We start from the raw sequence: 17,414 nt of genomic DNA, 5'->3' as shown, positions 1-17,414 counted from the left end.
AACATTTTTCCAAAATTTATCTCAGCAAATTTAATCTGCAGCCAATCGAATAAATAAATAATTTGATGTGGCCAAAAGGCGATTGATGGGATGGCTTGCGAAGATAATGGCATGGTCAAAGGTTAAAGTGCGTTGATTTATGAGGAAATAAAAGGTCTACAAAATATTTATTACAGAAGAAACAGAATACTAAATATATCACCAAAAAAATATATAGTTTCTCTCTCAAAAAAAAAAAAAACTAAAAACTAAAATTACACTAAAAGCTTAAACTAAACTTGTTTCGATATTGAAGACCCACTAATATATTCCCAACGGCTGCATTCCATGCATGGATCAATTAACGAGCCATAATAAACCAAGACAAGATCATAACCACGATTAGTAGTTTAGCAACCTTTGGATGTTTCCGTTTTAATCCCCCGATTTCCCACACGTGTTTTAGGGCCAGCAATCTGATCTGCCCACTGCAAGCCAAGCTGCATTTTTGGTACATTTTTGGGGGAACTTTCATCTAAAGGTACTACATAGTGCAGTTTGGTACATTTTTTAGGGGATTTTTAACTTAGATAAACTTATGAGTACTATAAATCGATACTTATAAAACAAAATTCACCTAATGTTTAGATCATAATAAGATTATAGCCTCTGTCTTCTTATTTGATAGATAATAAAGTAAGTACTGCCAAAAATAATAATAACAATTTATATCATAGATACAGATATCGATCACTTTTCAAAGCAATGTGCTCTAAACTAACTTAAAAGTAATTTAAATCTCTGATTATATGATTTGATTCATAGCTGCATTTAGGTAACATATTACTTAGTAGGGATCTAAAAATGTGCCTAGTTCGGCAGCCATCACTGATCCGCCCCGTTGGCCAAGTTTACAACGTCTTATGGTTATATTGGGCCAACATAATGCGTTTTACATGGCTCAAAGATGCGGCTGGCACTTGCATAATCGGCTGTATAAAACACATTTATATGGAATATATGCAGGGCCTCATCAATTGATGATGGCTCGACTGGGTCAGGTTGACAACAGATTTAGATTCGAAATTCCAATTCCGATTCACCTTGAAATCGCCGGATGGGATGGGATGGGTTGGGTTGGGTTGGTTTCGGTTTTCGCTTTGGTTTATGACAGACTGCCGGCCGCCTTGTGAGGCAACTCCTCTGTAGCGCCCGTGTATGCAAATGACATCGAAATCAAGAGATACAAAATGAAAACGAAAACGAAAACGAAAACCTAAACCTAAAACATAAGAGCCCAAATAAAAAATATGAAAGCCGCATTCGGGCTTATCACTAACGTAGCGTCTCATTTTCATGCTAATTGTGGGAGCCCGTTCGGAATTTGGGAAATGCAGCGTAAGACTTGACGAAATCACAAACTGAAATCTAAAAACTGAAACCCAATGATAACTGGTAACTGGAAAGAAACCGAGATCTGAGATCCAAAATTTCGAATCCAAATGGCAAAGAGAAGAAGAACCAACCAAGGCTGGAAGTTGGGTGCGCCCAGCATTGGGTGAAAATTATAATGAAAACGAAAGCCCATCATGATCATGATGATGATGGCACTGCTCACGATGATGATGATGATGGGTAGTTTGGAAATGTTAATGAAACGCCTTTTGTTCGCCAATGATGGCTTACATCGTATAAAAGACTTGGTCTCCGATCGATCGGACATCAGTCGCTGCTCATCGGCACTCAAGGCGTTTTTTGGAATTGGTATCATCGCATCAAGTGGATTAGTAGTCAGCATGAAGGTGAGCTGCTCAAAATATCCTGTGCTTGTTTTTTTTTTACTATTTTTTTAAACAAAATGATCTCAAAAAGTGCCCAAGGAAACCTGTTTTAAAGATATAAACTCGTGATAAAGTTGTAACAAACATCCTGGATTTTAAACACATTTTTTATCAACTCAAGAAAGTGATATAAAAAACATTTTTTTAAATCTCTTAAGTGTGTCAGAGAACAACAAGTTAATAATAATATCATAACTATAAAGGAATAAAAGATTTTAAATACATCCAAAAATGATTACAAAGGCAAAAATTACAAATTTGTAAATCCGAAGATCCTGGAATTTGTATTAAAATTTGTTGTTACAAAAGATAACTTTAAAAACATAAAATATTTATTAAAAATCAATGCCTTAAACCACAAAGAAATCTTGAAAAAAAGAGATTAATTCTGTAAGAAAAGGACCCTTAAAATCCCAAAGAATTGAAAGTGTAAAAAATTAAATTAAACTTAACTTTTTGCATTAGAAATATCACTTAAAAAAATTTCCAACCACTTGACTTACCCATTCCCCACTTTGTCATTCCTCCAGGTCTTCGTTTGCATGTGTGCTCTGTTCGCTGTGGCCAACGCTGGCTTCCTGGGTCTCCTCGGAGGAGGCGGTGGTGGTGGCGGCGGCGGTGGTGCCAATCTGAAGGCAGGCATCAGCCTTGGAGGCGGCGGTGGCAACGGAGGCGGCGGCGGCGGCGGTGGTGGCTACGGTGGACATGGTCCCAGTGGCCCAGTCCAGGTGGTCAAGGTAATCCACCAGCAGGGAGGCGGCGGCGGTGGCGGCTACTCCTCCGGCGGTGGCTATGGCGGTGGTTACTCCTACGAAGCTGCTCCCCAGGTCTTCAAGGTGAAGGTCATCTCTGGCGGCAGCAGTGGACACGGACCTGCTCCCGGCCCAGTTTACCTGCCACCCGCAGGACCAGCCCCCGCCTCCGTCAAGGTTATCAAGATCCTGCAGGAATCCGCACCCATCGTGAGCGCCCCATTGGTTGAGAGTGCCCCTCAGATCGTCAAGGTGGTGAATGTGGCTTCTGGACCCGTGGCTGGACCCTCTTTCATCGGTGGCTCTTCATCTGGCGGTGCCGTGTCCCAGGTTATCAAGGTCGTCCACGAGAGCCACGACAGCGGCATCTCATCGGGTGGTTACTCTGCCGGTGGCTACTCTTCCGGAGGATACTCTGCTGGAGGCTACTCTTCTGGAGGAGCCACCAAGGTCGTGCGTGTGATCCACGAACATGCTGCCCCAGCTGCTGGTCCCGCCTACGCCCCTATTGATGTGCCCGGCCCAGTGGCTGCTCCAGTGGCTTCTTACCTGCCTCCTCAGGAGATCGCTGCTCCAGCTCCCGCTCCAGTTTACGCTGCTCCTGCTCCGGCTCCAGTTTATGCTGCTCCAGCTCCCGCTCCAGTATACTCTGCCCCTGCTCCAGCTCCCGTGTTCTCCGCCCCAGCTCCTGCTCCAGTGTTCTCCGCCCCAGCACCTGCTCCAGTGTTCTCCGCACCTGCTCCCGCTCCCGTTTACTCTGCCCCAGCTCCGGCTCCAGTTTACTCCGCCCCAGCTCCCGCTCCCATTTACTCCGCACCTGCTCCAGCTCCGGCTCCAGTCTATGCCGCCCCAGCGCCTGCTCCAGTGTACTCCGCTCCTGCTCCGGCCCCCGTGTATGCCGCCCCAGCGCCCGCACCCGTCCTGAGCGTTCCCCATCCCGCTCCAGCTCCCCTCTTCGCACCCGAGGAGCAGTCCCTGCCCATCGGCCACGCTCCCGCCCAGACCTACGGCCCACCAGCGTACTAGAGCTTGTCCACCCACCAGCAAGACCTTCCTGCTACTGCATCGAGAGCATATTACCATTCCTACACAACGCCATGAGTTAATTTAAGACATTTTTTTTACCACACATTTTTTTGTTAGAAAATACATAGACAATTCCAAAAAAAATCATCTTTTTCTTAATTATTTTAGAATGTTGAATTCTGGGCATCCAACGTCAAGAAGAATCATCCTTTTTAACTTTTGCTTGAAGTTAATGCTGACTTTTTATCTAAGACCCCGGAATTTTACTGAAGATTATTGGGTTTTTTTATATCAAAACCTTAGTCAAGATTTCTTTTAACTATATTTATTCAAAAGAATTATCTCTACCTTCATTTGGGTTTGTTTGACAAGTTATTGATTAGAATTTGATGTATTTTAAAATTTTTAAAGTTGCTTTTTAGAAGAAAGTTTTCATTTTTACACATTTTTAATGAGAGACACGCAAGCGCCTTTCAGGTATGCAACAGATTTTTTTAACAAAATTCAAAAACTGGAAAAGATTTGAAGGAAGGCAACTACTTTTTTGTTTTTAAGTTGAACAGTTGAACATCAATGGATATCTGACTTAGCTATTACAAAAGACTTTTAGAACTTATTTTAAATGTGTAATAACATTCCTTAACAATTATAATCATAAGAAAAACCAACTAAAACACAAATCATATTTAATGTTAAAATCAATTTTAAAGAAGTTTAAAAAGAGTTACAAGAAGTTGCTGTCTTTGGCCAAATAAAAACTCAATCAACAAACTGAAAGGTCCACAAACTTACCAACTGTGGGAATCACATAAGTGGCCAAGAGGGAGAGAGATAGAAAACTATGTGCATCTCTTTCGTTTCGCACATTCCAGCCAAAATGCAAATAACTCATAAATCCGAGCAAAAGATTGCCGTAACATTATCATATTGACAGTCGCAGAGCGAGAAATATTGCACATTTCTCCTCGACGGCTCACGAATATTATTAACTATTAACCATAAACACACAGTTTAACAGAAAAACGGAAAAAAAAAAGAGAAAAAAAATGTTTGCCTGGTGGATCACGGGTCATTAATACGATATTATGATTCGCTTTTTATTGTTTCATAACGCTCGTGCTTTTCAAGGGGATCGATCGTTATGTTTTATTAATTTCAGACACAAACTTCGACTCTGCTTCATTGTGGTGGTGGTAGTGTGGTGATTACGTCTATTCGGCAGCCTTAACTAACGCCTCGGCGACCTCAACGGCGATGGCAGCCTCTGCCTTGGCCTGCAAGAGAAGGATAGTGATTAAGGTTTAGTTGGAAATTGAAATAAAAACTCAGGAGAAATGTGATAGAATGTTTATATAGAGAAGGTGATTATCTATCGTTAAGATCGTTTACAACTGATGGAGTCTTGCGTTTTATCAAATTGTTTGCAAATGCCTTTACAGAACGTGTTGGATGTGCTGAAAACTAGTAATTAATATCATTAAAATCTTTTTGTTTAAATTTTATAACCATCTTTGAAGTTTTTACTCATTCAGCACTAGACATCTTATAGCAAATAAGCTTTCAAATTTATAACAAACATTGTTAGAGCATTAAGTTTATGACTAAATGATTGTGAATGAAATATATTGCTTTAAGATTCTAAGAATGGTTACAAAATGATTTTCTAAATAGAAATATATCACGTAGTTCTATCTATCTAGTTCTAGAGACAATTTGCTAAGTTTGTAGTTCATATAGAAAGAAAGAACCTTCTTTGTTGTTTTAAGTAATTCGGGAAATTGTTAAAGTTTTAGGGAATGTTAAACAAAAGTCTTTAAATTCTTTTCTAAACATAATTGAACTGATAATAATTAGATTCTGTAGATTACAGAAGCGATCTGTATTTCAAAATCTAAGACTTCTAACCAAAGTTAGTAAGAGTTCTATCCTTACATGCCATTGCTCTAAATTTTTGTTTGATTGTAAAGACATTTCTGTAGTTTTAACTACAGAAACTAAAGTTGTTATACCTCACTAACACTCTTAGCAAATAGTTTCTAACTAGTTGTTAGCGTTATATAAATAAATCAATCAACAATTTCCAGCTAGTGAGATAGTTCCTTGCAAATACTTTGCGATGTCCAGAAAGTGTTTCCAAACATATTAGTTATCTAACAAGACTTTCTTATAGAAACAACATTTAAAGATTAAAGTGAACTAACTAAAGTAAGCCAGCTAAGACTCATTATGAGTCCAGTTTTTGGAACCTCTAATCTTCTAGCTACTGAGATTCCCTTGTCAAAATATAAATCACAAACTTTGTGAGGAATGTCAAAAGAACAAATAATAGCTAATAGATTTTCTAGATTCTAGTTTATATAACTTGTTAAGCCATTTCCCACCTTGTCGTCTCCAGCGGAGCTGAGCTGTGACTGGTATTTCGCGAGCAGCTGGCGGGCCTCGTTGACATCGATGTCCTCGACGTTGTGGGCCTCCTCGGCCAGAACCTGGACGGAGGAGTCATCGTTGACGGTAACAGAGCCGCTGGACACGAAGAACTTCAGCTGCTTGCCATCGTTTTCCACCACCTGGACGACACCGGGCTTCAGGACAGCTGAAAAGGCAAAAAGAGAGATTTCCTGGTGATATAACCAAATAAAGGGTAATTCGAGGGCAGTAGCCAGACTTACCCAGGGTGGGCACGTGCTTGGCCAGGATACCGAAGGAGCCGGAGAAGGAGGGCACATCGATTTGGCGCACCACGGCGGCGTCGTAGAAGGTCTTGTTGGCGGCAGCGAAGGTCAGCTTCATCTCATCCGAGTAGCTGCGGTTCTGGGCCAAACGGGCGCCGCGGGCGGCCAGCAGACGGGCGTTCTTGACGAAGGACATTCTGGACTGCAAAGAGGCGGTAAGTAGTGAATTAAAACTTCATTTCTCTTTCCACCAGCCAGCATAACAACAAAAAAAGCAAATTATGTAACTTTGTAGGTTAGGCAGCGGCTGGTATTGCCTTTGCCTAGGACCTAATTTGATGGATTTTCACTGGAAATCCTTGTTCACTTGGATCAGTGGAATGCCTCTCAATTTATCATTTATTTTCACCTTTTTCTAGTTCGGTTCGATGGAGAAAAACACGAGAAAACTTCAATGATCAGCCGCTGTTTTTGCGAAAAACGTTCCAATCAGAGTGACCAGCCGGCTAGTACGAAAATGTTCTATTCATAGCGCTTTCCTTATTAGTCTAAAAATACTAAAATACTAAAGCTTAATGTGATAAAAATTTGACGGTCTGGCAAAATCGTTACCAGTGCAGAGTTGTCACATCTTTTGAATTATATTACTATATCGAAATATTCACAACAAATATATACAAATATATATTGATTAATGTGGTCTGTTGAAGGGTTTTAATATGTCACTAACTGTTAGTAATACATTTATTACCCACCCTTAAGGCGAAATATTTCTTAAAGTTTGAAGGACACTAACACTTACGATATTCTTATTTTTTTATTTTGCTGTTGTAGACCAATTTTTACGTATGAAAAAATTTGTATTTATAATACATTTTTAAGGTGCAAAGTATTTCCTAAGTAGACCAAACATTTAACCGCTCAATTTTCAAAAATGTCTATCGCGATAACAATACAACTACAATGGACTAACACAGCCTGGTCACACTGTCGCTGGCCCAGCACAACACAACAACAAATTCCAATTGGAAATAGAAACGAAACAATGCAGATTGCTGCATTATTATACAAGTGAAGAGAGTGCCATTTTCGGCTGCTATTTTTTGCCCGTCTCTGTGTCTGTGTGTGTGGTGTGCATGTGTGTGCTGTGCGCTGAGGTGTTTGTTGGCGAACGACAGCGAAAGGCGACGAGCAAACAAACAAACAAACAACACACAGGACGTAAGTGTTTGCAACATTTACCCAAGTTTGTCACCCACTCGTTCCCTCTTTGTCGCACTTGCAGGCGAAACGCAGTTGCAAAAACAACAGTTTTTTTTCCCATGTTTGTGTTTGTGTATGTGTGTATAGATAGCTGTTTTTTTTATTTCGTGTTTAGCTTTTTTCTATTTTGTTTTGTTATATCTTCTATTTTGGTTGAGTGTGTGTGGGGGTCCAAGCGAATTGCGCCTTTTAGTTAGAAAAACTCAGAAAAAAATAGAAGCGGAGAAGAAGAAGAAAGCTTGATTTAAAGTTCATTTCGCACACACACAGCTGACTTTGTTGTGGAAAAAGGGAGAGAAGAAGAGAAGGATTTTCTGCTTTTTGTTTGTTGCACACACATACATGGCAATAAAGCAGCTGTAGCGCGCATGTGTATGTGTTTGTATATTTTTGTTTACCTCTCTCCCTCTCTCTTTCTTTTTTCTGCCCTCTGCCAACGTCGCAGTCGCCAGCGGCGTCGCAACGCAATAAATTTCATGTTATTTTCTGATAAGAAAGCCAACCGCAATCGGTCTATATGTTTATATATACAACTGATCCATAGCTATTGACCCCAAGCAGCGGTGCGAAGGAGATGACAATACCATAGAGAAGCAGCCGCAAAAAACAATAACAACAACATTGTTAGGTCGTTGCTCCTCTTCTTCTTTGCCTTGATCTTCTGCTCCTTCTTTTGTTTTTATTGCGTATTCTTTCTTTTATATACACATGGTAAGTGTCGAGAAGTGTATACCCTGTTTCTTAAATTAATAAAAAAATATTACAAACAAGCTCATAAATATATAAACCAACTTATTAAATGTAAACGATATAAAGAATATTTATAAAAGAAATTTAATTTTTTTCATAATTTCAAAGTTTGATTAAAAAACAAACCAATCGAAGTCAGAATAACTCATCGCATACCCTACATTATAGCCAAATAAAAACAAAAAGCAAGTGGAGAGAAAACGACGCAAAAGTTGATTTTTCGGTTGGGAAGAAGACGCCGCAGACGAAGAACAAACAGTAAACAACAAACAATAATCGGTCGCAAATGAAGTTCAGAGATTGCGGGAAATTATAATTACCGCTGTTAATGTGTATTTGTCAACTTAAAGACCAAAAACCCAGCTGATATTGCAGATGGTTTTGAATAGCTGTTCCTTTCATTTGATTTTTGTTCGTGTTGCTTTTCATCTGTTGCAAGCGCAGTACCGTTAGCCTTATTGTTGCTTTCAACACGCGACGTCGTCGACGCAGTCGGCGTCGATGCCGGCGTTGACACACAATCGCGATACCGTTACACGGCTGCCGCTTGTTGCTGTTGTCTTTGCCACCACTTTTGCCACGCACAGTGGCGGTTAGAAAAATAGAGCCACTTCCCTTCATTCCAATCCACACTTTAAGATAAACGTTCAAACTTCTGAAAAATATATAAAAGTACATATATATGTACCTTTTTTTAAAGTGTACTCCAAATAGATTTAATCATTATCGCAACATATTTTTAGTCACTCAGATAGTCGCTTTTAAACCAAGTTTTCATCTGCATTCTTTTTATTTTATGTAGTTTGCTCCCACTTTTCTGCCCTCCACTGTACCACGCACATTAAGTTGTAAGAAGAAAATGGCAAAAGCCACTTTGCTTCTGTTGCTGCCCACATTTAAAGCCAGGATTGGAAAGAGATGGCGAAAGGAAGGGGGAGAGGCAAAGTGCAGTAACAAGAATATGGTTAACATTTCTAACGGCAATTGCATTTTGCACTCACCTTGTCCAGTCTCCTTCCCCTCCTTTTGCTCTTTATATTCTTGTCTTGATTGCAACTGTAAATTGCACGTAATTTGTTTGTTCATTGAGCACGCATTATGCGTTCCGTTCAATTGTTGTTTTCTTGAGCTTTTTACTTTTTTAAATTGCAATTCATATTTAGTTATTTGTTTTTTTTTGTCCTTTATCGCCTTTGCTGACTCTGCTGTCGCTGCCACCTGCTGCGTCGCAGTTGGCGTCACTGCTGGCGAAGGCAGCGCTGCCCTGCCTCCGATTTTTTGTTTTGTACCAAAAGCAGCGTCATTTGCCATCCACCTTTCGCGCTGCGCGCTTTGCTTTTCGCTCGTTCACTTTGTCGTCGTGCTAAGAAGTAGACATGCCAAGAGCCAAGAAGTAAACAAAATAGCGAAGTAAAGGTGCAAAAATTAATAGAAATCCGTTTGCCAGCAATAATTGCGAAAAGCGAGCCGAAGAAATCGCCAAGTGAGTGAGACGTTTACTTTTTATTTTGGTCTCTTTTTTGTTAACTATTTTTGTTATTGTGCGGTTCAGTGAACTATTTGTTACTTTAAATTAATTAAGCTGCCCGGCAAAAGTGCTAATTAATTAACTAATTGAACAGAAGGGCGCAATTTGGATTTCTTTGTTGTCTGCGCTTCGAGTGCATTTCCCTTTAGCGCCCTCTCTGACGCCCTCTCCTTCGTCTGCTCTTTGTTCTGTCCGTTCGCTCCTTTTGCATTTTTTCTTTGTTCAAGTCAATGGCGCAGTCAGCGACGGAGCGTCGCAGTCGGCAGCGTCAGAGGCAGCCAATTTGCATTTGGAGATTGTGCAGAAGGCGTTGTGATAAAGGAGTGTGTGTAGTAGGAGGGTGTATAAAAGAGGGTGTGCAGGGCAGCAAGGGGCGGGGCCTAATTATACATTACCTTTTAGCTCGCAGACTAATTTGCCTCTAATTTTGTAAACAAGTGAACAGGACAACAACACAGCAGAGGGCAAGATTAGATTCCAGGAATATGTACTTGAATTTTTGATTTTACAAAAATGCAGAAGTGAAACTACAAAATTATATAGATTTATATTTTAATTAAAGTGTTATTTTTTATTTAAATGCATTTAAGATTGTCATGTAAAAATATTACAACACTAAAGAGTTGGAAAAAATATATTTACATAAAACTGCTGATTTTTTTTATCAAGTATTTAATTACATATAAAGTACAGCTTTAAAAAATTAAATTATATCTGTTGTAATAAAAGAAGTATTTTGATGTCATATGCCTTGGGACTTCCGAATAAAAATACAACAGATTACCAAAAATATTAATTTTTAAGAATTATTACAAAAAGAGGAGTTGAAATATTTTATATCTTTAAAGTTCCGTTTTTTTTAATACAGAGTATTCATGACATTAATAATTAAGTTATTGACAAATTTTATCCTTTTAACTAATATTTTAATTGAACCAAAAAACGTATAATTGCACAAAGTAATTACACCTTAATAAATGTATAACTAATAATATTGGCTAATTTTTAAATATCAGTTAAAAATGAATATTAAAGAACTATAGCCAATACTGAAATATTTTTGTTTTTGGGTCACATTTTGTAACATTTTCCAGTACTAGTCAAATAATCTTGTTAAAAATAAAAATTAGTAACTTGTGCAAAAGTTTTACTATTATTTTGACAAGTTAAGTTTAAAAACTACACAGTCATTCAATATTATTTGTTCTTAAAGGGAACTTTCAAAATTCGTCAATTTCTAGAAATTATCTAAGTTTTAACCAATTTCGGTAATACTGCCCCCAGAAACTTCGCAATATCGCCCACTTATAACTTCTAGTATCAATGTATATATACAGATAGTATGTTTAATCGGTCATTGTCTGCGTCCGACTTCCTCATACCGAAACCCCTTTATTTCTATATTGTCATGTATATATAGCTATATTCCGCTTATCAATCGGTAAACATCGGCGCGGTCAGTGAATAACAATTAACGACTTTGGCAGGAGTTAGAAGGCAAAAAGAACCGGCGCGTACATCTGGAATGAATAATAGATGCGGGCTGGCATTATTCATGCGCATCCATTCATGGTTGCCCCGAGATCTGTCCCATTTAAATGGGGCCCTACCTGGAGGGTTACTCATTTCTCGTTTCTGGGTTCGTTGTTTACTGCAAAGCGTTGCTACACACGCCCATAAATCATTTAGCACCCGAAGGCGCTAATAGGAAGAGTGTTCTCCTCGGAAGAGGGTTCTTCGCTGACTTCTCCCAGGTCCATCTCGTGGATGGCGTTCTTTTTGATATCCAAGGGTATGTTGTCTTTGGTAGATTGCATCAAACTTGAGGTAGAGATAACTAATAAAAACGATTATATCTTGAAAATTGCATAAAAAAGATATGAGAGGGCTTGCGCCTTCTTGAAGTTGTTTTGAAGAAAAGTTATTTTTTTTTAAAGATAAGGAGCTATATAAAGATTTATTTTTATACTTTCTTTTAAGAAATGAGTAATTTTTGGTTTTTTCAACTGTTTTAGGGTGTTTAATCAGTGTTACCACAAATCTGCTGTTAAAAAAAAGTTCTTGAGAAGATTGGCCTTTCTGTTATAGGGTAGCTTCAGATCTGGCAAACTGGACTACATTTCGCTAGCTTGCCTTTGTTGCGCTTTGTTTGGTTTCGGGGGCGGCAATTATCCATGGGCTGGCTGTCGGTGCCCCAGCTCGTGTGTGTGTGGGTTGCCCACTGGAATTACCAACGCCGGAGGCAAGGAGATTGCGAATGGAAATCAATAATGGAAAGGCCCCGACCATATCTACTAGCCCATGCTAGCCTATAGCCATGTCTCTCTCTCTCTCTCACGCCCACTCAGCTGTTTCTCTCTGTTGCTTTTCCTTGGCTCGAATTCAGCTTTTTGCATAACAGACATAACAAACACATGCATTATTAATTTCCCCTTTTGTTTTCCACTTGCAGTTTTCTTTGGCAGGAAATCTGATATAGCCGGGGATCGGAATCGAAATCGAAATCAGAATCAAGAATCAGTATCGAAGTCGGAATTGAAATTGAAATCAGTTATACATACGGATTGAGAATCGTAGGAGCTTTGCAAGGGGCAAGTGACTGTAATCGCAGGAATCATCGTTCAATGACAGCAGCCGCGACAGTTTCTCCCGTTGCTGTTGCTGCTTTTGCCGCTGGCCACGCCGCCTCTCTCGCCACCGCCTACACTCCCGATAGCGCCCCCTTTGCGTTGGAGAAAGCTGAAGTGCACAGTTAACAACGCCTCAGAGCGACGGAGACGGAAGGATTTCGTTGTGGTCCTGGTCAAGGTGAGGAACTAAAATAGCTGTAAAAGAAGTCCAGAGAGGACCCTGTAAAGTATGTAATAGATAGAAAAAACAGTTTCCTAGAAAATGTTCTTATAAATAATACATATTCTTGATTTGGATGAGTAGGTACATATAGATGTATATATGTACATAGATTTAGCAATGTGATTCTACTAACTATAAACTATACAATGTTACTATAAAGAAAAAGATTTAACAATGGTGTTAAGAAAGAAAACTCAACAAAGAAGCCCGTATTCGTTAGTCTTCAAATTATTTAAGTTTAACAGTCTGTTTTAGTGTAATCCTATGACTAATAATAAAATTCCTAATTATAGAAAGAAGACCACGTTAAGGACAGACAACCGTAGGAGATTGCAGTCTATAACTATCGTATATAGAGGCCAATAGGAACCAGGAGATTAACGTCACAATGGTGAAGACGTTTCAGGCCTATCTACCGTCCACGAATCGGACCTACTCATGTGTTCACTGCCGCGCCCACCTCGCTTCCCACGACGAGCTCATTTCGAAGTCGTTCCAGGGCAGCCAGGGTCCGGCTTATTTGTTCAACTCGGTGGTGAACGTTGCCTGCGGGCAAACGGAGGAGCGTGTGCTCCTGACCGGCCTCCATGCGGTGGCAGACATCTACTGCGAGTGCTGCAAGACGCCGCTGGGCTGGAAATACGAGCACGCCTACGAGTCCAGCCAGAAGTACAAGGAGGGCAAGTTCATCATAGAGCTAGCGCACATGATCAAGGAGAATGGCTGGGATTGAAGGGCTGTCGCATAATGGGCTGAAAAAATCAGGAGCACACCCGTATCAGGATCAGGAAAACAGGAACAGCAGCAGCAGCAGCAGCGGCGGCGGCGGCGGGAAAAGCAGCGAGTTCACCACACAAAACAAAACACACACGCGGCAAATGGCAGACATAGAGTGTTTACAAAATGGCTAAAGTCTGGAAAAATTGGAAAGGAAAAGAGAGATGAAGGGAAGAAAAGTTAGGGAAACCGAAGAGCGGGATCGAGTTTTAGGGTACTAGAATATATATATGCTATTATATAGTGCATAACTCGTCGTATCTATTGAACAAAAAAAACCAATCAATCAGACACACTGATACACCATACATACGATCGACAACACCCATCAAATAGAAAGCTTGATTGGGCTTGGGAAGGATCTCTGCGCTGGCCGCCATCTAGGATATCCACACATTCATTTCGATATCAATAACCATAACCATTTATTCCTTTAACCATTCAACCATTCAACCATTTTACGTTGCAAGTTGATTTAGTTATGTGTACTTTCTGTGCAGAGTCTGCCTCAATTCGATGATTTCAAAAACAAAACTGGCAACAGCCACACGCAAAACAGAACTTGCACTGCCAATAAACAAGAAACATGTTTAGCAACCAATAACAAAAGAACAGCAGCAGGAACCATTTGAAACATATGCGAAATCAAAAATCGGGAAAGCAAATTGACAACACTCACCGACATACACAAATACACAAACACACACACAAACGTACACATACATACATTTTGAACGTAGTAGTTATATTTAATAAAATAATTACAATTAATTATTTAATGCAATTTAGCTTGAAACAAACAAAAAAACACACACGAAAAACGAAAAAGCGAGATAAACTTAAAGAACATTTTTTGTCAATGTGTAAAGCGAATAGAACAAGAACAAGATAAAGGCAAAGGTGGTAGGGTGCACAAGACCCGCCACCAGGTGGCGTCCAGGTGATGTCCCTTGGATGCCATTTGCTCCTCGGGATTGAAGCACCGGTGCACGGGGGATATTGGGGGTGGGAAATGAAAGAAATTATATAAAATACAAGCATACGACATGCCTAACTTTAGAAAGAATATGAATATGTATATTTATGTATGTGAGAGAAATGCGTATTTATGTCGCAAAATATCGTACATTAATCAAATCGAAGGGAAGCCGAAGGAAAGCAAGGAAACGCATATATATACAATATATAAAATATAAAACGATGGAAAAAGAAAAGAGAGCGGTCATATTTTTAAAGCAAAACGGATTATGAAATATGTATATGCAAAAAAATAACTGCCAAGAACTATTCAAGTTAAATGATGTTCTCTAAGTAGTTATATAAATGTATCTGAGGAATATATTTTGTGGTAGCATTAAAACTAAACTAATATAAAAAGAGAATCAAGAAAATGAATACAACAGAAGAGTTCAATAAAACCGAAAACAAAAACAAATACAAATACAAATCAAATCAAATCCATTTCGAAAACGAGTAAAATTTCAATTGCTGAATACTTATTTGTGTCCTTAGTTCTTCTCATTCTCTTAAGCAATTGGCCGTACTTAAACTCGATCTATAAATAGATATATATATATATATATATATATATATAAATGTATATGTATCGTATCTTTCCAACTTAAAACCTAGTTTTGTCGAAGCTTTGAGCTTTGTTCGACCATTTAGGCAATGACTACTGTACTCCATGCATGTGATGCACCATGAACGAAACACAAATTTTGAAAAACGAAATTCATACAAAAGCAAAGAACGAAAAACAAAAAACTGATGTTAGTATTTACATACATACATGCCACTATACATACTTGCATACATACATACTAAAACGAGACCACCTTTACATTAAAAAACAAACAAAAAACAAAACATTAAAACACATCCAAGTACAGTCAGCGACATGAAGCCGCATGCAGCCGATTAAGATGTATTAAAATCTCAATTCAAGATTGCAATAAAGCGCATTTTTAGCTCAAATATCAAATATGTTTTCCTTGTTGGGTTGTTGATTTTATTTTTATTTTATTTTGTAAACTGTTAGCTTATGTTAAAGCTGCAGGAAAGGGAGCAAAGCCATAGCTGCTGGGGCTTTTGGCTTGATCAGGAGATGGAGTACGAGGTTAACGGGTGATGGGTCCGATAGGAGTGAAAGGCTGTCTTTTATATTAAATATTATATTAATAAGAAACTATATACATTTTTCTGTATTTTTTATTTGCATGATACATTTGTGTTTTACATTTATATATGGTTATTATGCATTGAATGGGTGATCGCTTAGTGTATGTGTTCGATTCCAATTTCTGCATTATCATATTTAAATGGTTTACGTCAAAGATAAAAGGAAATAGCTAACTGGCTGGCAATAAGGTGTAGTGCGAGCTAATGCAATCTGTGTTTAGTTAAATATTAGTTTAGTTTTTAACCCTTTCCTCGAATGGCTTGAGGAAACAGGTTAGAAATTACAAGTTACAGGCAACCAAGTTTTCTGTTCAGTGTCAGACAAGATTCAAGCAAGAAAAGGTTCTTGCACAATCACAAGAATAGTGTATTTTATACTGGCAATTAAGAGTGGATTGGCAACCGAAGGTGCTGTTGATAGTGTGTGTGTGTTTATAGTAGAATATGAGTGTTAATAGTAGTTGTATGTGTTTCGTTTCTGTACATAATAGACGGCAAATCGTGTTCTTACTTCCACTTGTTCTCGTGGTAGCACCACTTGGACGACAGCCCGGTGATGGGGTTCATTTGCAGCTGGATGATACGTCGTAGCTGGGCAGACTGGCGATCGTCTGAGAACGTGTCCGGCAACTCTGGATACATCTTGGCCTTCAAGATCATCGATATGCAGATTCCGAGTGCAAGGAACCACAAAGCGGTGCCCACACAGACCTTCCACTCCGGCGATACATGCTGGAATTCGGCAAAGGTTTGACAGAAGCTATGGCGATACAGTTGCTTCTTATCGTCCAACGACATACTCTTCCAGTCGTCCAGCTCCTTTTCACGGATGGCGCACAGTTCCGGTGTTACTTCGCGAAAGCGAATGGCCGGAAACGGACAGTCTGCAGTATCGAAGTATATAGGTCGACCGTTGATTCCATAGCCAACCATCTCGCGATCGCCGACCATCAGACGAATACCATCTCCGCCGCTAGCAAACCTCCGTCCGACTATCGGCATCTGGCCAAGATTCCTCGGAAGGAAACGAGGAATCAAGCGCAGAGCCGACATTTCGACGGCACTGGACCTGTAACGACACGCGAGCGAACTTTGCAGTAAACTGTACTTTTGGGTTACTTTTTTAAACTTACTTTTGTTAATTCACTTTAAATTTATATTTTCTTTTAGCTCCAAATATGACCGGCTCGTTGCCAGTTTCGAAGGCAACTGAAATTTGTTCTGCCTGTAGGTATAACGAAAACTTTTGGGCTGTGAAAAATGAGAAAAACAAGTTGACGGCTAAGGCGTAGCCGTTTGAACTTTAAAGATTTTATAGTTTTGACATAAGAGGTGTCCAGTATTTTATATAGTGCATCCTGGAATCTCTTTACTTCAAGATCTATCACTTTTATCGGCTGAAACATAAACTCGATCTTGTGCAACTGTCACAACTGTTCCTCCCGCAATCAATGTGAGCCATTGAGGGTATAAAACTGCCCCACTAATCCTTTACTCCGTTTCCTTTATTTTCTCCACTCGAAAGGGAAAAAACTGACATGTGAGGGACAGGACAGCCTAGACAGGGGAACCCTTCTCCTTGGGTCCTTCCACCCAATTCTGACGTGGGTCAATTTAATTTGAAGAGATTGTAAAGTTGAAATGGCTGTATCTGTCACACGCCCAACCAAACTCGAAAGGGCCAACGAAAATGAATGGGGAGGAGGAATTGTCTTGTCCTTTTTTTTTTGGGATTCCAAGTCACCCACCCACAAACGGAACTGGAGGTGTTGAAGGGAAAGCCCTTTTTTTT

At 39.5% G+C, this 17,414-nt stretch overlaps 4 protein-coding genes across 7 annotated transcripts; 2 read left to right on the top strand and 2 right to left on the bottom strand.

The window, feature by feature from the left end:
• Positions 1-1,553: 1,553 nt before the first annotated feature.
• LOC108109691 (skin secretory protein xP2) lies at positions 1,554-3,726 on the top strand. The gene is made up of 2 exons (XM_017218300.2): positions 1,554-1,781; positions 2,351-3,726. The coding sequence occupies exons 1-2, from the start codon at positions 1,569-1,571 to the stop codon at positions 3,596-3,598; spliced, it is 1,461 nt and encodes a 486-aa protein (XP_017073789.1). The 5' UTR covers positions 1,554-1,568; the 3' UTR covers positions 3,599-3,726.
• Positions 3,727-4,660: 934 nt separating this feature from the next.
• LOC108109692 (ATP synthase subunit delta, mitochondrial) lies at positions 4,661-6,806 on the bottom strand. Of its 2 annotated transcripts, none has more exons than XM_017218302.2 (4): positions 6,680-6,806; positions 6,268-6,472; positions 5,980-6,191; positions 4,661-4,872 (listed from the first exon to the last, which is right to left on the bottom strand). In XM_017218302.2, exons 2-4 carry the CDS (start codon positions 6,464-6,466, stop codon positions 4,810-4,812), a joined length of 474 nt encoding a protein of 157 aa, XP_017073791.1. In that variant the 5' UTR covers positions 6,467-6,472; positions 6,680-6,806; the 3' UTR covers positions 4,661-4,809. The 2 variants fall into 2 exon arrangements, with proteins under 2 accessions (XP_017073791.1, XP_017073792.1); XM_017218303.2 differs by having other exon boundaries at positions 6,268-6,467; positions 6,680-6,772.
• A 337-nt stretch (positions 6,807-7,143) lies between these two features.
• On the top strand, positions 7,144-15,418 carry LOC108109693 (protein yippee-like). Of its 3 annotated transcripts, none has more exons than XM_017218304.2 (3): positions 7,144-7,491; positions 12,264-12,619; positions 12,958-15,418. In XM_017218304.2, exon 3 carries the CDS (start codon positions 13,053-13,055, stop codon positions 13,395-13,397), a length of 345 nt encoding a protein of 114 aa, XP_017073793.1. In that variant the 5' UTR covers positions 7,144-7,491; positions 12,264-12,619; positions 12,958-13,052; the 3' UTR covers positions 13,398-15,418. The 3 variants fall into 3 exon arrangements, with proteins under 3 accessions (XP_017073793.1, XP_017073795.1, XP_017073794.1); XM_017218306.2 differs by lacking the exon at positions 7,144-7,491 and adding an exon at positions 11,063-11,079; XM_017218305.2 differs by lacking the exon at positions 7,144-7,491 and adding an exon at positions 11,504-11,603.
• Positions 15,419-15,634: 216 nt separating this feature from the next.
• Positions 15,635-16,864, bottom strand: LOC108109640. The gene is made up of 2 exons (XM_017218217.1): positions 16,756-16,864; positions 15,635-16,691 (listed from the first exon to the last, which is right to left on the bottom strand). The coding sequence occupies exon 2, from the start codon at positions 16,673-16,675 to the stop codon at positions 16,130-16,132; it is 546 nt and encodes a 181-aa protein (XP_017073706.1). The 5' UTR covers positions 16,676-16,691; positions 16,756-16,864; the 3' UTR covers positions 15,635-16,129.
• Positions 16,865-17,414: the final 550 nt, after the last annotated feature.

This window comes from Drosophila eugracilis, unplaced genomic scaffold, assembly GCF_018153835.1.
Source record: "Drosophila eugracilis isolate 14026-0451.02 unplaced genomic scaffold, ASM1815383v1 contig_649, whole genome shotgun sequence".
Taxonomy (NCBI): domain Eukaryota; kingdom Metazoa; phylum Arthropoda; class Insecta; order Diptera; family Drosophilidae; genus Drosophila; species Drosophila eugracilis.
The sequence above is the reverse complement of the archived record's forward strand: the minus strand, read 5'-3'. Positions and strand labels throughout refer to the sequence as shown.

What these genes read in the sequence shown, in the direction of transcription:
- LOC108109691 (XM_017218300.2), top strand. Translation starts at nt 1,569, where the DNA reads ATGATCATGATGATGATGGCACTGCTCACGATGATGATGATGATGGGT. An exon ending in GATTAGTAGTCAGCATGAAG is followed by an intron (nt 1,782 to 2,350) that starts GTGAGCTGCTCA and finishes TCATTCCTCCAG; the next exon opens with GTCTTCGTTTGCATGTGTGC.
- LOC108109692 (XM_017218302.2), bottom strand. Translation starts at nt 6,466, where the DNA reads ATGTCCTTCGTCAAGAACGCCCGTCTGCTGGCCGCCCGCGGCGCCCGT. An exon ending in CAAGCACGTGCCCACCCTGG is followed by an intron (nt 6,192 to 6,267) that starts GTAAGTCTGGCT and finishes TTGCCTTTTCAG; the next exon opens with CTGTCCTGAAGCCCGGTGTC. An exon ending in GCTCCGCTGGAGACGACAAG is followed by an intron (nt 4,873 to 5,979) that starts GTGGGAAATGGC and finishes CTTCTCTTGCAG; the next exon opens with GCCAAGGCAGAGGCTGCCAT.
- LOC108109693 (XM_017218304.2), top strand. Translation starts at nt 13,053, where the DNA reads ATGGTGAAGACGTTTCAGGCCTATCTACCGTCCACGAATCGGACCTAC.
- LOC108109640 (XM_017218217.1), bottom strand. Translation starts at nt 16,675, where the DNA reads ATGTCGGCTCTGCGCTTGATTCCTCGTTTCCTTCCGAGGAATCTTGGC.